Source organism: Rhineura floridana, chromosome 1 (genome assembly GCF_030035675.1).
Source record: "Rhineura floridana isolate rRhiFlo1 chromosome 1, rRhiFlo1.hap2, whole genome shotgun sequence".
Lineage (NCBI taxonomy): Eukaryota > Metazoa > Chordata > Lepidosauria > Squamata > Rhineuridae > Rhineura > Rhineura floridana.
The window spans coordinates 303,145,360-303,159,517 of NC_084480.1; the positions used below are offsets into that span (position 1 = coordinate 303,145,360).

General features: G+C 41.0%; 1 protein-coding gene across 1 annotated transcript; it reads left to right on the forward strand.

The window, feature by feature from the left end:
- Positions 1-1,893: 1,893 nt before the first annotated feature.
- Positions 1,894-13,809, forward strand: RNF139 (ring finger protein 139). The gene is made up of 2 exons (XM_061606379.1): positions 1,894-2,298; positions 11,465-13,809. Exons 1-2 carry the CDS (start codon positions 2,115-2,117, stop codon positions 13,279-13,281), a joined length of 2,001 nt encoding a protein of 666 aa, XP_061462363.1. The 5' UTR covers positions 1,894-2,114; the 3' UTR covers positions 13,282-13,809.
- The last annotated feature ends 349 nt before the right edge of the window (positions 13,810-14,158 follow it).

Consider the following 14,158-nt stretch of genomic DNA (forward strand, 5'->3'; position numbering starts at 1 on the left):
GCACAATACAGTCCAAATGCCTGGTTTCTACAGGCAATTTGGCAGCTGCATTTATCAGCGGAAGTTTCTGAACTGTGTGTAAAGGCAGATCCATGTAGCCTCACGTAGTTCAGAGATCTCTTATCAGAACAGCAGAGAGTAAGATGCAGAACTGATCAGTAATTTCATTTGTTAAAAAAACTGTTCAGATTTTGATTAATTTATTGGCGGGGCACAAAAACATTAATAAGGCTTTCTACAGGGCAAGCACCCAGTGATACAATCAATTATTCTCATGCAAGCATTTCTACGGTCGTGATTGTGTGTACATTTAGTTGGCAGTAAACCCCACTGAACACAGTAGAACATTCTTCTACCTAAACGTGCTTTGGATTGCGCTGCAATACCCACACTTGCTTTGGTACCAGATCCCAACCCTTTGGAACTGTATACTTAGTTGTGAAATTCAGAAAAACATAGTGTTTGTGATCTAAATTTCTGACACAACACTCTAAAAAGTCCCCCGTTTTAATATGCAGGAGGAAGACTTACATTCCATGTCACAATTAAAAAGTCTAAAATTCTTTGGTACCAATTATTAAAATGCTATGGAAACAATTACATAAGAAGAGACCTACTGGATCAGACCAAAGAACCATCTAGTGCTGCGTCCCGTTTCGAGCAATATCCCAGAAAGATGTACCTGTGGAGTGAATCCACCACAGGGGCATGAAGGCAGCAGATACCCCCTACTATTTGCTTCTGGCCACATGGATAATCGCCCACGTAATATCCAATGATGTAGACCTGCACTCCATGAATTTGTTCAGTCCCAGTTTAAAGCCTTCCAAAAACCTATGGGCAGCACTACATCTTGGGTCTAAACCAGAAGGCAACATGGTGCCCACCAGATGTTGTAGCCTATAACATCCCCAAGTGGCCTCCACTAGAAGTTGGGCATTTAGTGTGGCCAGTACCATCCAGTGGAACTTCCAGCAGAGATTTGGCAGGCAGTCCTTGCTTGCAACCTTCCAACATCTCTTGGAAGACTTTTTTTAATGCTAAAAGACCTTTCCAGCTGTCTAATTTGCTTATACCAACACTATCCACTGCTCCTGTTCTACTAGCTCAGGAGACGGGCACTAAGGGAACAGAATTTCTATGCTTTTAAAAACTTTCATTATTCTCAGCAACTCTCTAATTTCCCACATTTTTCCTTATCTTTATTATTTTGTAACTTTTTCTTTGTGTGCGTGTGTGTGTATACACACACTTGTGCTTGTGTGCTTCATATTTTAGTATATTGTAGTAAGTACCTATATTTCTTAAAACAAAATTTTTAAACTTATTATAGATTTTTGAAATTGCCTTTATTATTCACTTGTGTAAAACTTCAATAAAATTAATTTTAAAAAAATCCCCGTCCTCTCTCCACATCCCCTCAGGAGAAGATTTTGAGGACGTGAAGAGAGGAAACAGAAGTGCCACAATGGAATTCCGCGGGCGCTGCTTTGGATATAACCCATTGTTGTGTAGTGGTGTTTTATTTTGCGTGAAGAATTGGTTTGGAGTCGCAATTGTTTCTCAGCCTCAGGACACTGATGGAACTGCCGGTCGGCAAGACTAACGACGACTCGCACAGGAAAAGTTCGGAGCGCGCGGGCCGACGGCAACACTAACAGCGGCGGCACACTCCCGCCGCTAATTTGGCAGTTGGTTGGATGAGGCCCTGCTTGTCAGCTCCCCTCCCGGGAGGCGGGGCATATCATTGTGACGAAAGACGCTGCTGCGACATCACCCCCTCGCGTCCCAGAGAGATCCTCAGCGGCCGCCGGCTACGTCGCTGCTGCAGGGGGTGGCGCGTGCGCGGCGGTTAGCTGGCGGGCGTTGGAGGAGGAGGAGGGAGGGGAGGAGGAGGAGGAGGAGGAGGGGAGGGGGAGGAGGAAGGGATCGCGGGCATGATGGCGGCGGCCTCGCGAGCGGCGGCCCCGCGGCTGAGCTCCCAAGCAACTCGGACGGAAGGCGAAGCGAGAGCCGGGCGGTAAAAGTCATCGCCGTCGTCATCGCCGTCCTCTTTCTCTACCTTTTCCCCGCCACCCGCCCAGAGACGGACAGGAGGCGGCGGGGTCTCGGGGATGGCGGCCCCGGGCCCCCCTCAGCCGCCGCCCCAGCGGCTGGGCCCGCGGCTCCGGGTCAGCGTGGAGGTGGTGCTGCGGATGCCCAGCCTTTTCCTCATCGACGCCATCTTCAACTCGTCCCCGGTGTTCCCCGGAGATTCCCTCTGGGCCGGCTTCCTGGGGGGGCTGCTGCGGCTGCTGGGTGAGAGGCTCCCCAAAACCCCTCTCCGGATTCCTCTTATCTCCCCTCCTTGACAGACCCTCCCCCACTTCCCTAATGGAAGCTTTTCTACCTCTGTCATTCTGTCTCTCCCCCCCCCAATCGCCATCATATATTATTTATTTATTAGATTTATATCCCGCCCTTTCTGCCAGTAGGAGCCCAGGGCGAAAAGGTTACCTGGAAGGAAGAGAGCGCCATCTCCACCACCCCGGAAGAAATGCTTCCGTCCTTCTGTTCATGTTCGCTGTGCCTTCTCCTCCTTGTGTGGCCACTTTTTTGCTCTTTATATACTTTTAAGGGGTTAGGCGAGAGGCCACTACATGTCTGTCGTTAGCCTTTCTCCTTGATAGGCTCAAACTACCTTGAATGGGTGCTAAATCCATGTTGTTTTAAAAAGGATGTTTCCTAATCCCCCGGTTGGCCCAGAAGCATGTGTTGAAATCGCAGGGGGAAAACAAATCTACACTTGTGTTGCTTTTCAACAGTTTGTTTTGAGACAGGAGCGTGAAGGGCACTTTAAAGGATTGCAAACTATATTTCTTGATCATGAGTAGACCAAACATCACTGTAGTTACAAAATAAGAAATCTCTCATATAATGAATGCATTTCACTTTCCTAGCCATGCTTTCTTCTGGCCCAGAGATTTGCTGTGAGACTATGCTCACGTTGTTTTCTCTTCTTGGCTAAAACTGAAAGAGATGTAGCTTATTTAGTGTGTGTGTGTGTCTTATGTGCCTTCAAGTCGATTTATGACTTATGGCGACCCTATGAATCAGCGACCACCGATAGCATCTGTTGTAAACCACCCTGTTCAAATCTTGTAAGTTGAGGTCTGTGGCTTCCTTAAATCCATCTCTTGTTTGGCCTTCCTCTTTTTCTATTCTTTTCTGTTTTTCCCAGCATTATTGTCTTTTCTAGTTAGACATGTCTTACTATGTGTCCAGAGTATGACAACCTCAGTTTGGTCATTTTAGCTTCTAGTGATAGTTCTGGTTTAATTTGTTCTAACACCCAATTATTTGTCTTTTTCGCAGTCCATGGTATCTGCAAGGCTTTCCTCCAACCCCGCATTTCAAATGAGTTGATTTTGTCTTATCCACTTTTTTCACTGTCCAACTTTCACATCCATATATAGAGATTGGGAATACAACGGTCCAAATGATCCTGACTTTAGTGTTCAGTGATACATGCTTGCATTTGAGGACCTTTTCTAGTTCTTACTTAATACTGAGGCCTAAATCAGACTTCCAGCTTTCCTTTGATTATAAGTTAAACTTACCCTCCTTCAAATTGCTGTCAAAAGGAATGTAGGGAATTTTTCTGTGTGGCCACCATGATGACACTTTAAAAATGAAAGTGGTGAAGGCCTAGCAGGAGTTGATTGTTGTGGAATATCCACCAGTGAATGTTTTTACAGATGTTAGTTAGCTAAACATTTGCCAGGCACAGCTTGTTATGTGTAAGGTGGCCTTTTATGGTCTTGTGCTGGGCTAAGTTTGCCATTTTAGATCTCTTCTTATCTATAACCCCTAGCTTTTAGTACCTCCTACTTTTTCAGCATTGTAGGTCTGCTGCTGATTAGGTCATCATATCGGTTCAAACATAACCAATTTTCTACATAGATAGCAATAGATTATATATATAAAAATGGCATTCAAATAACTAGCCACATCCAGGTAGCAGAACAGATGTGTGATTTTTACATATATGATAGTTTTCATGCTTTTTCTTGCATAGAAGTGCTATCTGTGCAAGAAATACCACATGAACGGTCTGGAAATTGGGCTTGAAAATGGCCATTCATCTGGTTGCCTGTGATAAGAATGTCCTCCAGGTGACCAGGTAAATGAGCTTTTGTAACTAGAATAAAGTTGGATTCCCATTTCTTTTCTTTCAAGTGTTTTCAATGTGCCGCAAATAACATATATGTATTTGTGGACTACTATTTGGTGAAGAAACTTGTCTGTCAATAACTTGTTTGTAATAGCTCCTAAATGCTAAGTGCTTCCTTATTATTTCATCTTCTTTGTATCAGATTCCTAATTATATTTGAATGAATTTACCTGTCAACTCTATTTTTAATTAGTACAGAACTCTATAAAAGCTTTGTCTACATGTTGAGTTTTATTATAACTTTTTTAGCCTGACAAGATATGCTGCTTTGCCTAGAGCACATTTATACTGTAATGGAAAAAAACCCTGTCATTCCATGAAACTTGACATTGCATTTCCTGAGCGAGGCTAAACTGTATGGGCAGAATCTAGAATTGCCTCAGAGGACTTCTGCTTGAGCAGTGGGACTTCATGATTCTCTGTCTTCCTGCAGCTCTCCACAAGCCCCTCATATTTGCTTTGGACAGTCCACCAACCCTCCAGAGCAAATTTTGAGAGAATGTGAAGCTCCTTCACATGAGTGGAAGTCTGCTCCGGTTACACATGGAGAGCCTTGGATACAATCCTATATTACTTATTTGAATCCTTGGTGTTTCAAATCATCCTTGGGTTTCTTAAGCCCTTGCGAAACCTAATTCCTGTTCCTGAGAGTTTATAATCTTATAAAGCAGAAAGAGCTTTATAAGATAAACAAATTACATAGAGTGACATGGTCTGAGCAGCCTGTGATGAATAGACACCAGTGTAGTATGCACCTGTGACTTTACCTGTGTGTGTGTTGCCCCTTCTACTCCCCCACCCCCAGTTCCCACATACTTTGGAGCTTAAAATATGCCTAGCAATGTTGTTACTTGGTAAACACCAGAGCACTGCTGGGAGCCAGATAATTGTGTCAATGATGTGGCCTGGCATAGTGAAGTCGGCATTCAGCCAGAGGAATAGGTACATTCAAGGAACTGGTACCTTGGGATAACAGTTGAAAGGGTACTGCAGGGTATAATGCTTCAGGAGAGTAACCTCTGCTGTGATGACTCATCAGATCTCAGAATAGCGGGAATAATAATAAAAAGAGAGGTGGGATTGAGTTTTTATTTAGTTTTTCCAGAGTGAGGTTTTTAAGCCTGTGTACTTCATTTTCTATTGTCAGTTGCCATGACTCATGAGATAATGATGATTGAAGTGGTGGCAGAGTTATAAACGTTAATGAAACAGGTCTATTTCATTCCACTACGAAGACACATCAAAATCAAGTGTTTTGAAACTAATACTGCGTAAATGAGATTTGTCACATCTGCTACTGGATAATCTTTGTTAAGAGTACGATAAGATTAAGAGATTAGGGCCACTTGATAACTATGTTGCAAGGTTACTTTTTTGAAAGGATTAGGGGATGAGGAGAGTATAGATTGGAAGCTGTTTTGTTTGAAACTGTCTCATCATTATCTCAAATTTTTACATGAGTTACATTCATCTGGATCAGTGTAGTGAGGAAAATGGATGGGGCTTGTATTGGGGCTCTCTTTTTCTTTAATTTAAAAGGCTTGTCTTAAAAAGAGTAGCCAATTTATAAAAGCCCTTGGTGTCTTAGAGATTTGAATAGTTCCCCATTCTTCATTCAGAAAATATCGTTGGGACTTTGTGCCTCATAAAGCTGAAATATCCCTTATAGTATCTAATTTTCTTGACTATTTTATTAAATTGAATTAACAACTTTTTTTAAAAAAAAGTTGGATTTTACAGCACAATCTTACTCATGTTTACATAGGTACATTCAGTTTCATGATGCTTGCAGGTGTGCATAGTATTGTAGCCTAAATTACTGGAAAGTGGTGCTGTCTAGATCTGACCTATTGTTTAATTCTGGGCCCAGTGCAAAGAGTGTTGTGCTTAATTCTACTGAAATTAGCAGCATTTAAGTTAGCTGTGTTGAACATGTACCACTGATTTCAGTGGGACTTTTTGCATGACTAACTTTCTCTGGATTGGGACCATTGTCTGTTGCATTGTGAGGGGCTTTGCTACAGAAACTTCAGCTTGTGGTAAGGGACAGAAGCCTGCTTCTTGATGGTACATTACAATCTGACTTCTGGGTGCTACATTACAATGGGTTGCAGAGAAAGTTGTATATGGAGCTTTCATAATGAGTTGTAAAGGATACTGTAGAACTAAAGTTGGACACTTGGACATGCTAGCTTCTTCTAAGAGTGAATAAGGGTGTTCTGAGATTGTGACTCATGAGTCAAGTCTGGATAAGCCCAAAATGCTGAGTTGTGTGATATCCAGAAATGTTTTGCTGGTGTCTGGTTGCAAATTCTAGTTTGGGGCTATAACTTTAGGCAGAGTATAGTGGAAATGTATGTGGGTTAAAACTTACTGGACAGAAATGTTACAGAATAGTTTTATTTATTTTAATTTAGATCATTTTTATAATGCTTAATATATAAAAATATCTGTAAGCGGTTTACAGAAAACTAAAACAATGACAACTTAAGCAATAAATGTTACAAAAATGCCCAATGTTACTTATACAAGTGTTACATTACTACAAATTAACATATATATCAATATCAATTCCTTCTCCTGACACACACCTCTTTTCTCAGCTTCCTGGCACTCAGGATCCCACTCACCCACCCTGACTCTTACTCAGAGCCCAAACACAGTTCATCCCCAAAATGTCACAACAGAGAGGGTTCCTGGAAACTGCTGACATCATCCTATGCTTGTTTATATGGGCAGGCACCAAGGTGGATGGAGTTTCCTCAGGCTGCCCACAGACTGTGTTTCTTTCAGCTACCAGCTGCACTGCACACAACCATTTCCAGACTACAGCAGGTTTAGTTTGGTGAGTTTCCCAGGGGGTCTCAAGATTGACAAATAGGATATCTCTCCACTCACAGTTCTTGCTCCGGCATCTGTACACCTCCTCCAGCTGCAGTTGTTTTACGGCAGGCCATAGCAACTACGCCCTTGCACGTATTTTTCAGAATTTATTTCTGTGGCATACTTTGATCATGTTAGGAAGCAAAGCATCTTATCCAATATCCAGCACTTTGGAAAGATTATCAAATTCCAGAAGAGAAAACCTAGAGTATGGGCTATTGCAATTGTAGAAAAGATTATCAACTGTGAAATTACAAGAAGGCAGAATGACTGCAAATACTTAATCAAAATGACACCTGGCTAAATGTTTCTGGAGACAGAATGATGAAGAGTTTGGTTTTCAGGATGCTGATGCAGATTATCTTAAAATAATTAGTTTTTTTTGGGGGGGGGCTGTTGTGAGATTATTTAGAGTAGTTTTTGTAATTGTATAAAGCAGTTATTTGTTAGAGATACACACTGTATTACATATTTTGCACTTTTGTATATGCATATGCATTTATAAAAATCCTAAAAAATAATAAATTGTTAGTAATACATAATTCTACCAATTTTCATCATTTCTCTTGATATAACTTTGTTTACATTTACAGTAATACCTCAGTTAACAAAATAGATGTGTTCCTGGTTATTACTTCTTTAACAGAAACTTTGATACCAGAGGTAGGAATAACATGAAAAGAACAGGGATAGATAGGTTCCTACACCACAAAAAAAGAAGAGCAGTTCAACATATTTCAACACACTTTTTATTGAAAACTAACAGTCACATGTCTGAAACAACCAGGTCACGTAAGCCTTGCTTACAGCCCACCTGAAGGCTTGAGCTTCTTTCCTGGAGGATTTGTTAACTGAGGTATTACTGTATACTGACATCCTCCATTCCTCAAATATATGGCTGTAGCTAAGGGACCTCTTTATTTGCTAGCCCAAGTGGACACTCTAGTTAATATAATGCGATTACAGTTAAAAAAGACAATTTCCCAAGAGGGAGATCTAATACTTGGTAGTTAATCTCTCAGAGAAATCACCTGGCAGTCGTGTCACCTTTTTTCTTTTTAAAGTTAGACTAGAAAATACATTGGACGGTCATGCAGGTGATGGAAATCTAAAAGGTTATTTCCCTCAGTTTTTAATTACTAGGATAATGGTTCTTGATTCTTTCATTGCCTTAGTTTTAGGTTCTAATATCGGGTTTCCGGCACTTTATCAGAAAGTCAGAATTCCTTGCCTCTTACACTTTTGTACTCGCAACGCTTTCTAATGATCATGCAAAGTACAAAAATACAATGTATATAGTTAACATTTAGAAGCCATTGGCATACTTGGACTACTCTCAAGTCAGTAAAACAGCTTAAGGACAAATGCCTTGTTTTCCAGAAACTAGATTGTGATCCAAATCCTTATTCTTTTCAAGACGTATAAGAAAGTTGAATAAATGTGCTTGTCTCTCTCTCCACGCAATTTTCTTTTGATCCATTGATGTAACTGTTGTAGGAGTAGCTTCTCATTGCTTTTCTCTGTGAGCCTATACGTTTCTCTCTATTTTCAGTGACTAGTTTGAGTGAAAGGTCACCATTATAAACAAGCTATTTAAAGCCAGGAGAGGAGGTGCTAACTACTACTCAGCCTGAACACCTTCTAGCCATTTGCCTTGAATGCACCAAAAGGTCTTGCTAAATCCATTCCTTCACCCCAAGTCACATGATAGGGAAACTTTTCTGGCCCATTGGCTAATAATTGAAACCCCAAAAATATTATTCCTAAAGATATCCAGTTGTTTTGAAACCAGGTTGTTTACTCCAATGACTATCGTGCAGCCCTAAACCCTTTTTTAAAACCTAAATGTAATAATGGAGAAAGTGTAAGCCCTAGTTCTTGTACCAAATAACATTGTTCCCCTGCCACCACCAATATTTTCTGGAGTACAATCATATTACCTCTCAACTAAAGAGGATTTAAGGAATAAACTTTTTAGATTATTAAGCAATATTTTTTATTCAGTGCAGTGATGACTCATGTGCTTTGTTAATAATTACTGTAAACCATGGACCAAGCAGGGGAGGTGGTGAAATCCAGCCGTTTCCAACTTGCAAGGTAGTAACAGCACCTTTCTTGGTTACATGGCACTCTTCTGTTGGCTAGCCAGAGCCACTTGTTATTTAGAGCCCACTTGGATCCAGAGTCCTTAAAAACATGGAATATTGCCAATATTGAGTTGTCCTTCTTGACCTCACTCTGCAGCCCAGTGACAGAAGCTACTAACACCAGAGGTGACCATGGATAATACGTTTTGCTCAGTTTCCTTTGTGTAAGATCAGTTAAGACTAATATTCTGGTGTAGGGGGTTTCTCATTTTGATCATGCAAACTCATTGTTTTGAATTAAATGATTTCTGGGCTGTATTGGTTTCTAGATACACTGATGGTGCCCCCCCCCAAAAAAAACCCCAATGTTGCTTTACTTGTTGTTAAAGTGCCTGGGACAGCAGAAGTGTAGACAGGGTGAAGTTTTCAACTACAGGGTTCCTGGTGGAGTGGGGTGATGCTGTTATGGGTACAAGTCCTGGTAAAAAAAATTTGCAGGCTAGAGCATCCTTTCTCTGTGGCCAGCACAGAATGTGAGTAGGCTGCTGAAGGAGAAATAACATTCTGCCTCTCCTTCTGCAGCCTGCTCATGGATCTGGAGAGAATTCCACACCACTCACCAGCACGGAATTTCTGGTTGCCAGCGATGACCAGGCAAGTGGCTAACTCAAGGGCCTGCTGGTTGGCTGCCTGGGATAGTAAAAACAGGAGGGCTGTCAAGCACCTGCCATAATACAATAGATAGCTGCTGGGTGGTATCCAGCTTTCTGAGTCACAAATTGTGCAAGCCTATTTTAGTATGAATGACCAATACTAAACACACTGTTCTAGGGGATACATTAGTGTTTTGAATGGTATTGAGGAATTCTCTGCCTTAGATACGTCTTTTCCCAAAATTGAATAGAAAACTGGCTAAATTTAGCCAGCTGTCAGATACTGAGTAATAATCAGTGCACGGGCCAAATCTGTGAGCTTTGTAACCAATTTCATCCTTGGGTAAAAACAAGTAGTTTTGGTATGCACATGTTTTATTATATTAATAAAATATATTATACTTTATGGTTCTTAATCTTATTGTATAGGAACGTATAACCATGGGATTGAAAAAGCAAATGTTTTCAGTGTGTGGAAGTATAAATACCCCATGTTAGCAGAACTATACAGAATCAGACAAGTGAATCAATCTGTGTGGGTAATAGGTTGTGATGTTAGTAAAGTTATTGTGTTGCATTCTCATCCATGCATAGTTCATTTTATTTTGCTCAGCCAATACTTAACTTTATATAATGTAATTCTAAAACAGTGATAGCCAATGTGGCACAGCACCTGCAGAAACCTTCCCTGACATCCAAAGGGCTCCTTTTTACTGCTAAAATTAGCTGTAAAAGAAGCATTCCACTGTAACCTATAGGAGTGGTTCCCAACTTTTATGAGCACGGGACCTCCTTTATAAGCTGAATTTTTTTTGTGACCCCCTCCCCCCAGGGAGGCAGGCTGGCTGCCAGGAAGGAAGGGGGAAAGCAGCCTTTCTTTGCAGGCTTCTTTTTGCTTCACAAAAAGCCCTCTCCTCTCATTCTAAGTAAGGCCATTGCCAGTAGCGGCAATGCAAGGAGACAGGAATCAGTGATAGTAATCCCCTCTTCTTCCTGGTAGCTCCACCCTCAGCCTCCTTTGGCATCTGCCATGTATTTTATAGGCAGATGCCTGCCCTTAGTGCGCCTGAAAGACGCTCTGGCGCTTCAACAAAAGGCCTCCCCTCTCGTTCGGAGCAAGGGGGAGGTGTCATCTGCAGCGGCAGTGGAAAACAGACAGTGTCGAGGGAGTGAAGACTTTTTAAAAAAATTAATAAATAATCCATTTCTTTACTGTTCACGGCCCCCTCTGGATTACTTCGCGGCCCCCAGGTTGGAAACCACTGACCTATAGAACAGGTTATGGCATGGGCTTGGTCGTAGAGTGTGTGTGTGTTGCCCACAACAGTTTTTTCAGTTCTCAAATGTGCTCATAGGACCAGAAACTTTGAAAACCTCTGTAAATATCCTGTGGTTTGTGTAATAGGTGAGAGTACAGTCTGCTTATGATTGATTTGCTGATGATTTCTGCCCGTTGCTGGGGTAAATCAGTCGTTATTGGGATTACAGCATCTGTAAAAGTACTCTTACAAAGAGAGCCTAAAACTAAAACAAATGCACTTGCTCAAAGTGAATGTGTTTCAACCATTGAGCAATGGTTATTTTGGAGTGTACAGACAACTAATTGTTTTTTCTCCCCTTCTTTTTAGGTGTCTTTGTATCCAGTGTTGTTCTGGTTCTATCACAAAGAGCGCTTTTCAAGTTTTATATGATCAGCTCTGCTTTTCTGCTAGCCGCAACATCAGTGATGGTGAACTACTATGCTTTTTTGCACATAAACTTCCACAGTGCCTATTACACAACAACGTTTGGAGTTCAGCTCCTTCCTCATAAAGGACCTTCCCTATGGATGGCACTCTCTGTCCTTCAGCTTGCCTTTGGAATTGGCTATGTTGCACTGTTAAATATCCAGTCCATATATTCTCAACTAATCATACTGGATTTATTGATTCCTATCGTAGGCTTGATCATTGAATTACCATTACACATCAGGCAGATTTTAGTCTTTACTTCAGGCTTCATTTTGACATTATACACCTTGGCCATTTTAGTTTCTAAAATGAAACTGTTCTACTACTCTACACGATACGTCTATCTTCTTATAAGGCACATGTATCGCATTTACGGATTACAGTTGTTGCTGGAAGATACATGGAAAAGGATTCGTTTTCCAGCTGTATTGCGTGTCTTTTGGCTTACGAGGCTGGTAGCTCAAGCTGTTGTGTTAACATATATCGTCAAGACGGCAGAAACTGATCCAGGCATTAAATTTTACATGATTTCTTGGGACAGTTTTTGGGAATTACTTTGCAGCCTTATTATCAGTGGGTGCGATTCTACTTTGACTGTATTAGGCATGAGTGCTGTAATTTCATCCGTAGCTCATTATCTGGGGCTTGGTATTTTGGCCTTTATTGGATCTACTGATGAAGATGACAAGAGGCTTGGTTTTGTGGCACCAGTTTTATTTTTTATTTTGGCCCTGCAGACTGGTTTAAGTGGGCTAAAGCCGGAAGAGAGACTAGTCCGCTTAAGTCGAAACATGTGCCTTTTGCTAACCGCAGTCCTGCATTTTATCCATGGAATGACAGACCCTGTCCTGTTGTCTCTGAGTGCCTCCCATGTGTCCTCATTTCGCAGACACTTCCCTGTGCTCTTTGTTTCAGCTTGCCTCTTTGTTCTTCCAATTTTCCTCAGTTATGTCCTTTGGCACCACTATGCACTAAATACGTGGCTGTTTGCTGTTACAGCATTCTGCGTGGAACTCTGCCTGAAAGTTATTGTTTCTATCACTGTGTATGTACTATTCATGATTGATGGCTACTATAATGTCCTATGGGAGAAGCTTGATGATTATGTCTACTATGTTCGATCAACGGGCAATATTATTGAGTTTATATTTGGAGTAATAATGTTTGGGAATGGTGCTTACACCATGGTATTTGAATCAGGAAGCAAAATCCGGGCTTGTATGATGTGTCTACATGCCTACTTCAACATCTACCTGCAAGCAAAGAATGGCTGGAAAACCTTTATAAATCGTAGGACAGCTGTTAAGAAAATCAACTCTCTTCCTGAAGTCAAAGGAGAGCGATTGCGGGAAATAGATGATGTCTGTGCAATCTGCTACCACGAGTTTACTACATCTGCTCGTATTACTCCATGTAACCATTACTTCCATGCACTTTGCCTTCGGAAATGGCTCTATATCCAAGACACTTGTCCAATGTGCCATCAAAAAGTTTATATTGAGGAGAAGGAGAATACCAATCTCTCAAATAACAATGGCTTTGTTGCACTTGATGAAAATGAACCCAATGAAAATCTTGTGCAAGGAGAAGCAGCAGCTGCTGATGTAGAAAATGAACTAAATGAAGATAATGGCAGTACCGAGAGTGAGGAGGAAGAAGAGACTGAGAGTTCAAGTCAGTCTGTCACAGTGCCCGAACAACAGTCAGAACAGTGAACCTGCCTTTGTGCTGGTTTAAAATGTCATGTACTGAACACTGTGGGTGGGTGTTAATAGTGGAGTTCAACAATGGAATAAAAGCTTCACTTCATCAGTGTGTATCTAAGCACAAGAACAGTATCTCAAAATGTTGAATCTGTGAATGGGTTGTCAATTTACTGTGATGTGCTCTTGTAAATATACCTCTAATTACTGCTGGTCTCTTTTGCGACCACCTTAAACTTTATGTACATTATTGTACATGGAATAAAGTGTTTTCGCATATTTTTTAAAACAGTTGAACAAAACACTTCCTAATTGATAGTAAAATTATAGTGTGCAAGTTGTTCAAAAGTTCCCGCACTTTGGTAAAATTAAGCCAATGGTTTTTAAGGGTATATTGGAAATGAGCCAGTGTCTCAAGGAATCACTCTTTAAATCAATTAAAATCTTGGACAAATGTTGACATATGTCAATTATTTAAAAACCCTACCAAAGGATCGTTTCCAACATCACAGCAAAAAATAAAATCTTAGGTTTGCGTAACCTGTTACCATTCTTGCTACTGTGTTTATGGGAAAGAACAGATATGTTGGGGATAAAGGAATAGCTTTGTTCTCACCGAGCGTTGCATCTTTCTTGGAAGATATGTCATTAGAGTGCCTTATACCGGGCTCAGTTCTTTAACAGTAGTATGGTTTCATATTCAGTGTGCCTGGGTTACCTGGATAGCAAAGTAAAGTGAAGCAAATACTGGAGGGGGTAATACCATTCACGAACACTCTTGATACAGATGGGGGAAAAACCAGAAAAATTAACTGGAAACAGTGGTCATTTTCAAAGCTTTCCACCTATGTGTTTACACAGCACACACATTACTAAATAATATTTCAGA

What these genes read in the sequence shown, in the direction of transcription:
- RNF139 (XM_061606379.1), top strand. Translation starts at nt 2,115, where the DNA reads ATGGCGGCCCCGGGCCCCCCTCAGCCGCCGCCCCAGCGGCTGGGCCCG. An exon ending in GGGGCTGCTGCGGCTGCTGG is followed by an intron (nt 2,299 to 11,464) that starts GTGAGAGGCTCC and finishes CCTTCTTTTTAG; the next exon opens with GTGTCTTTGTATCCAGTGTT.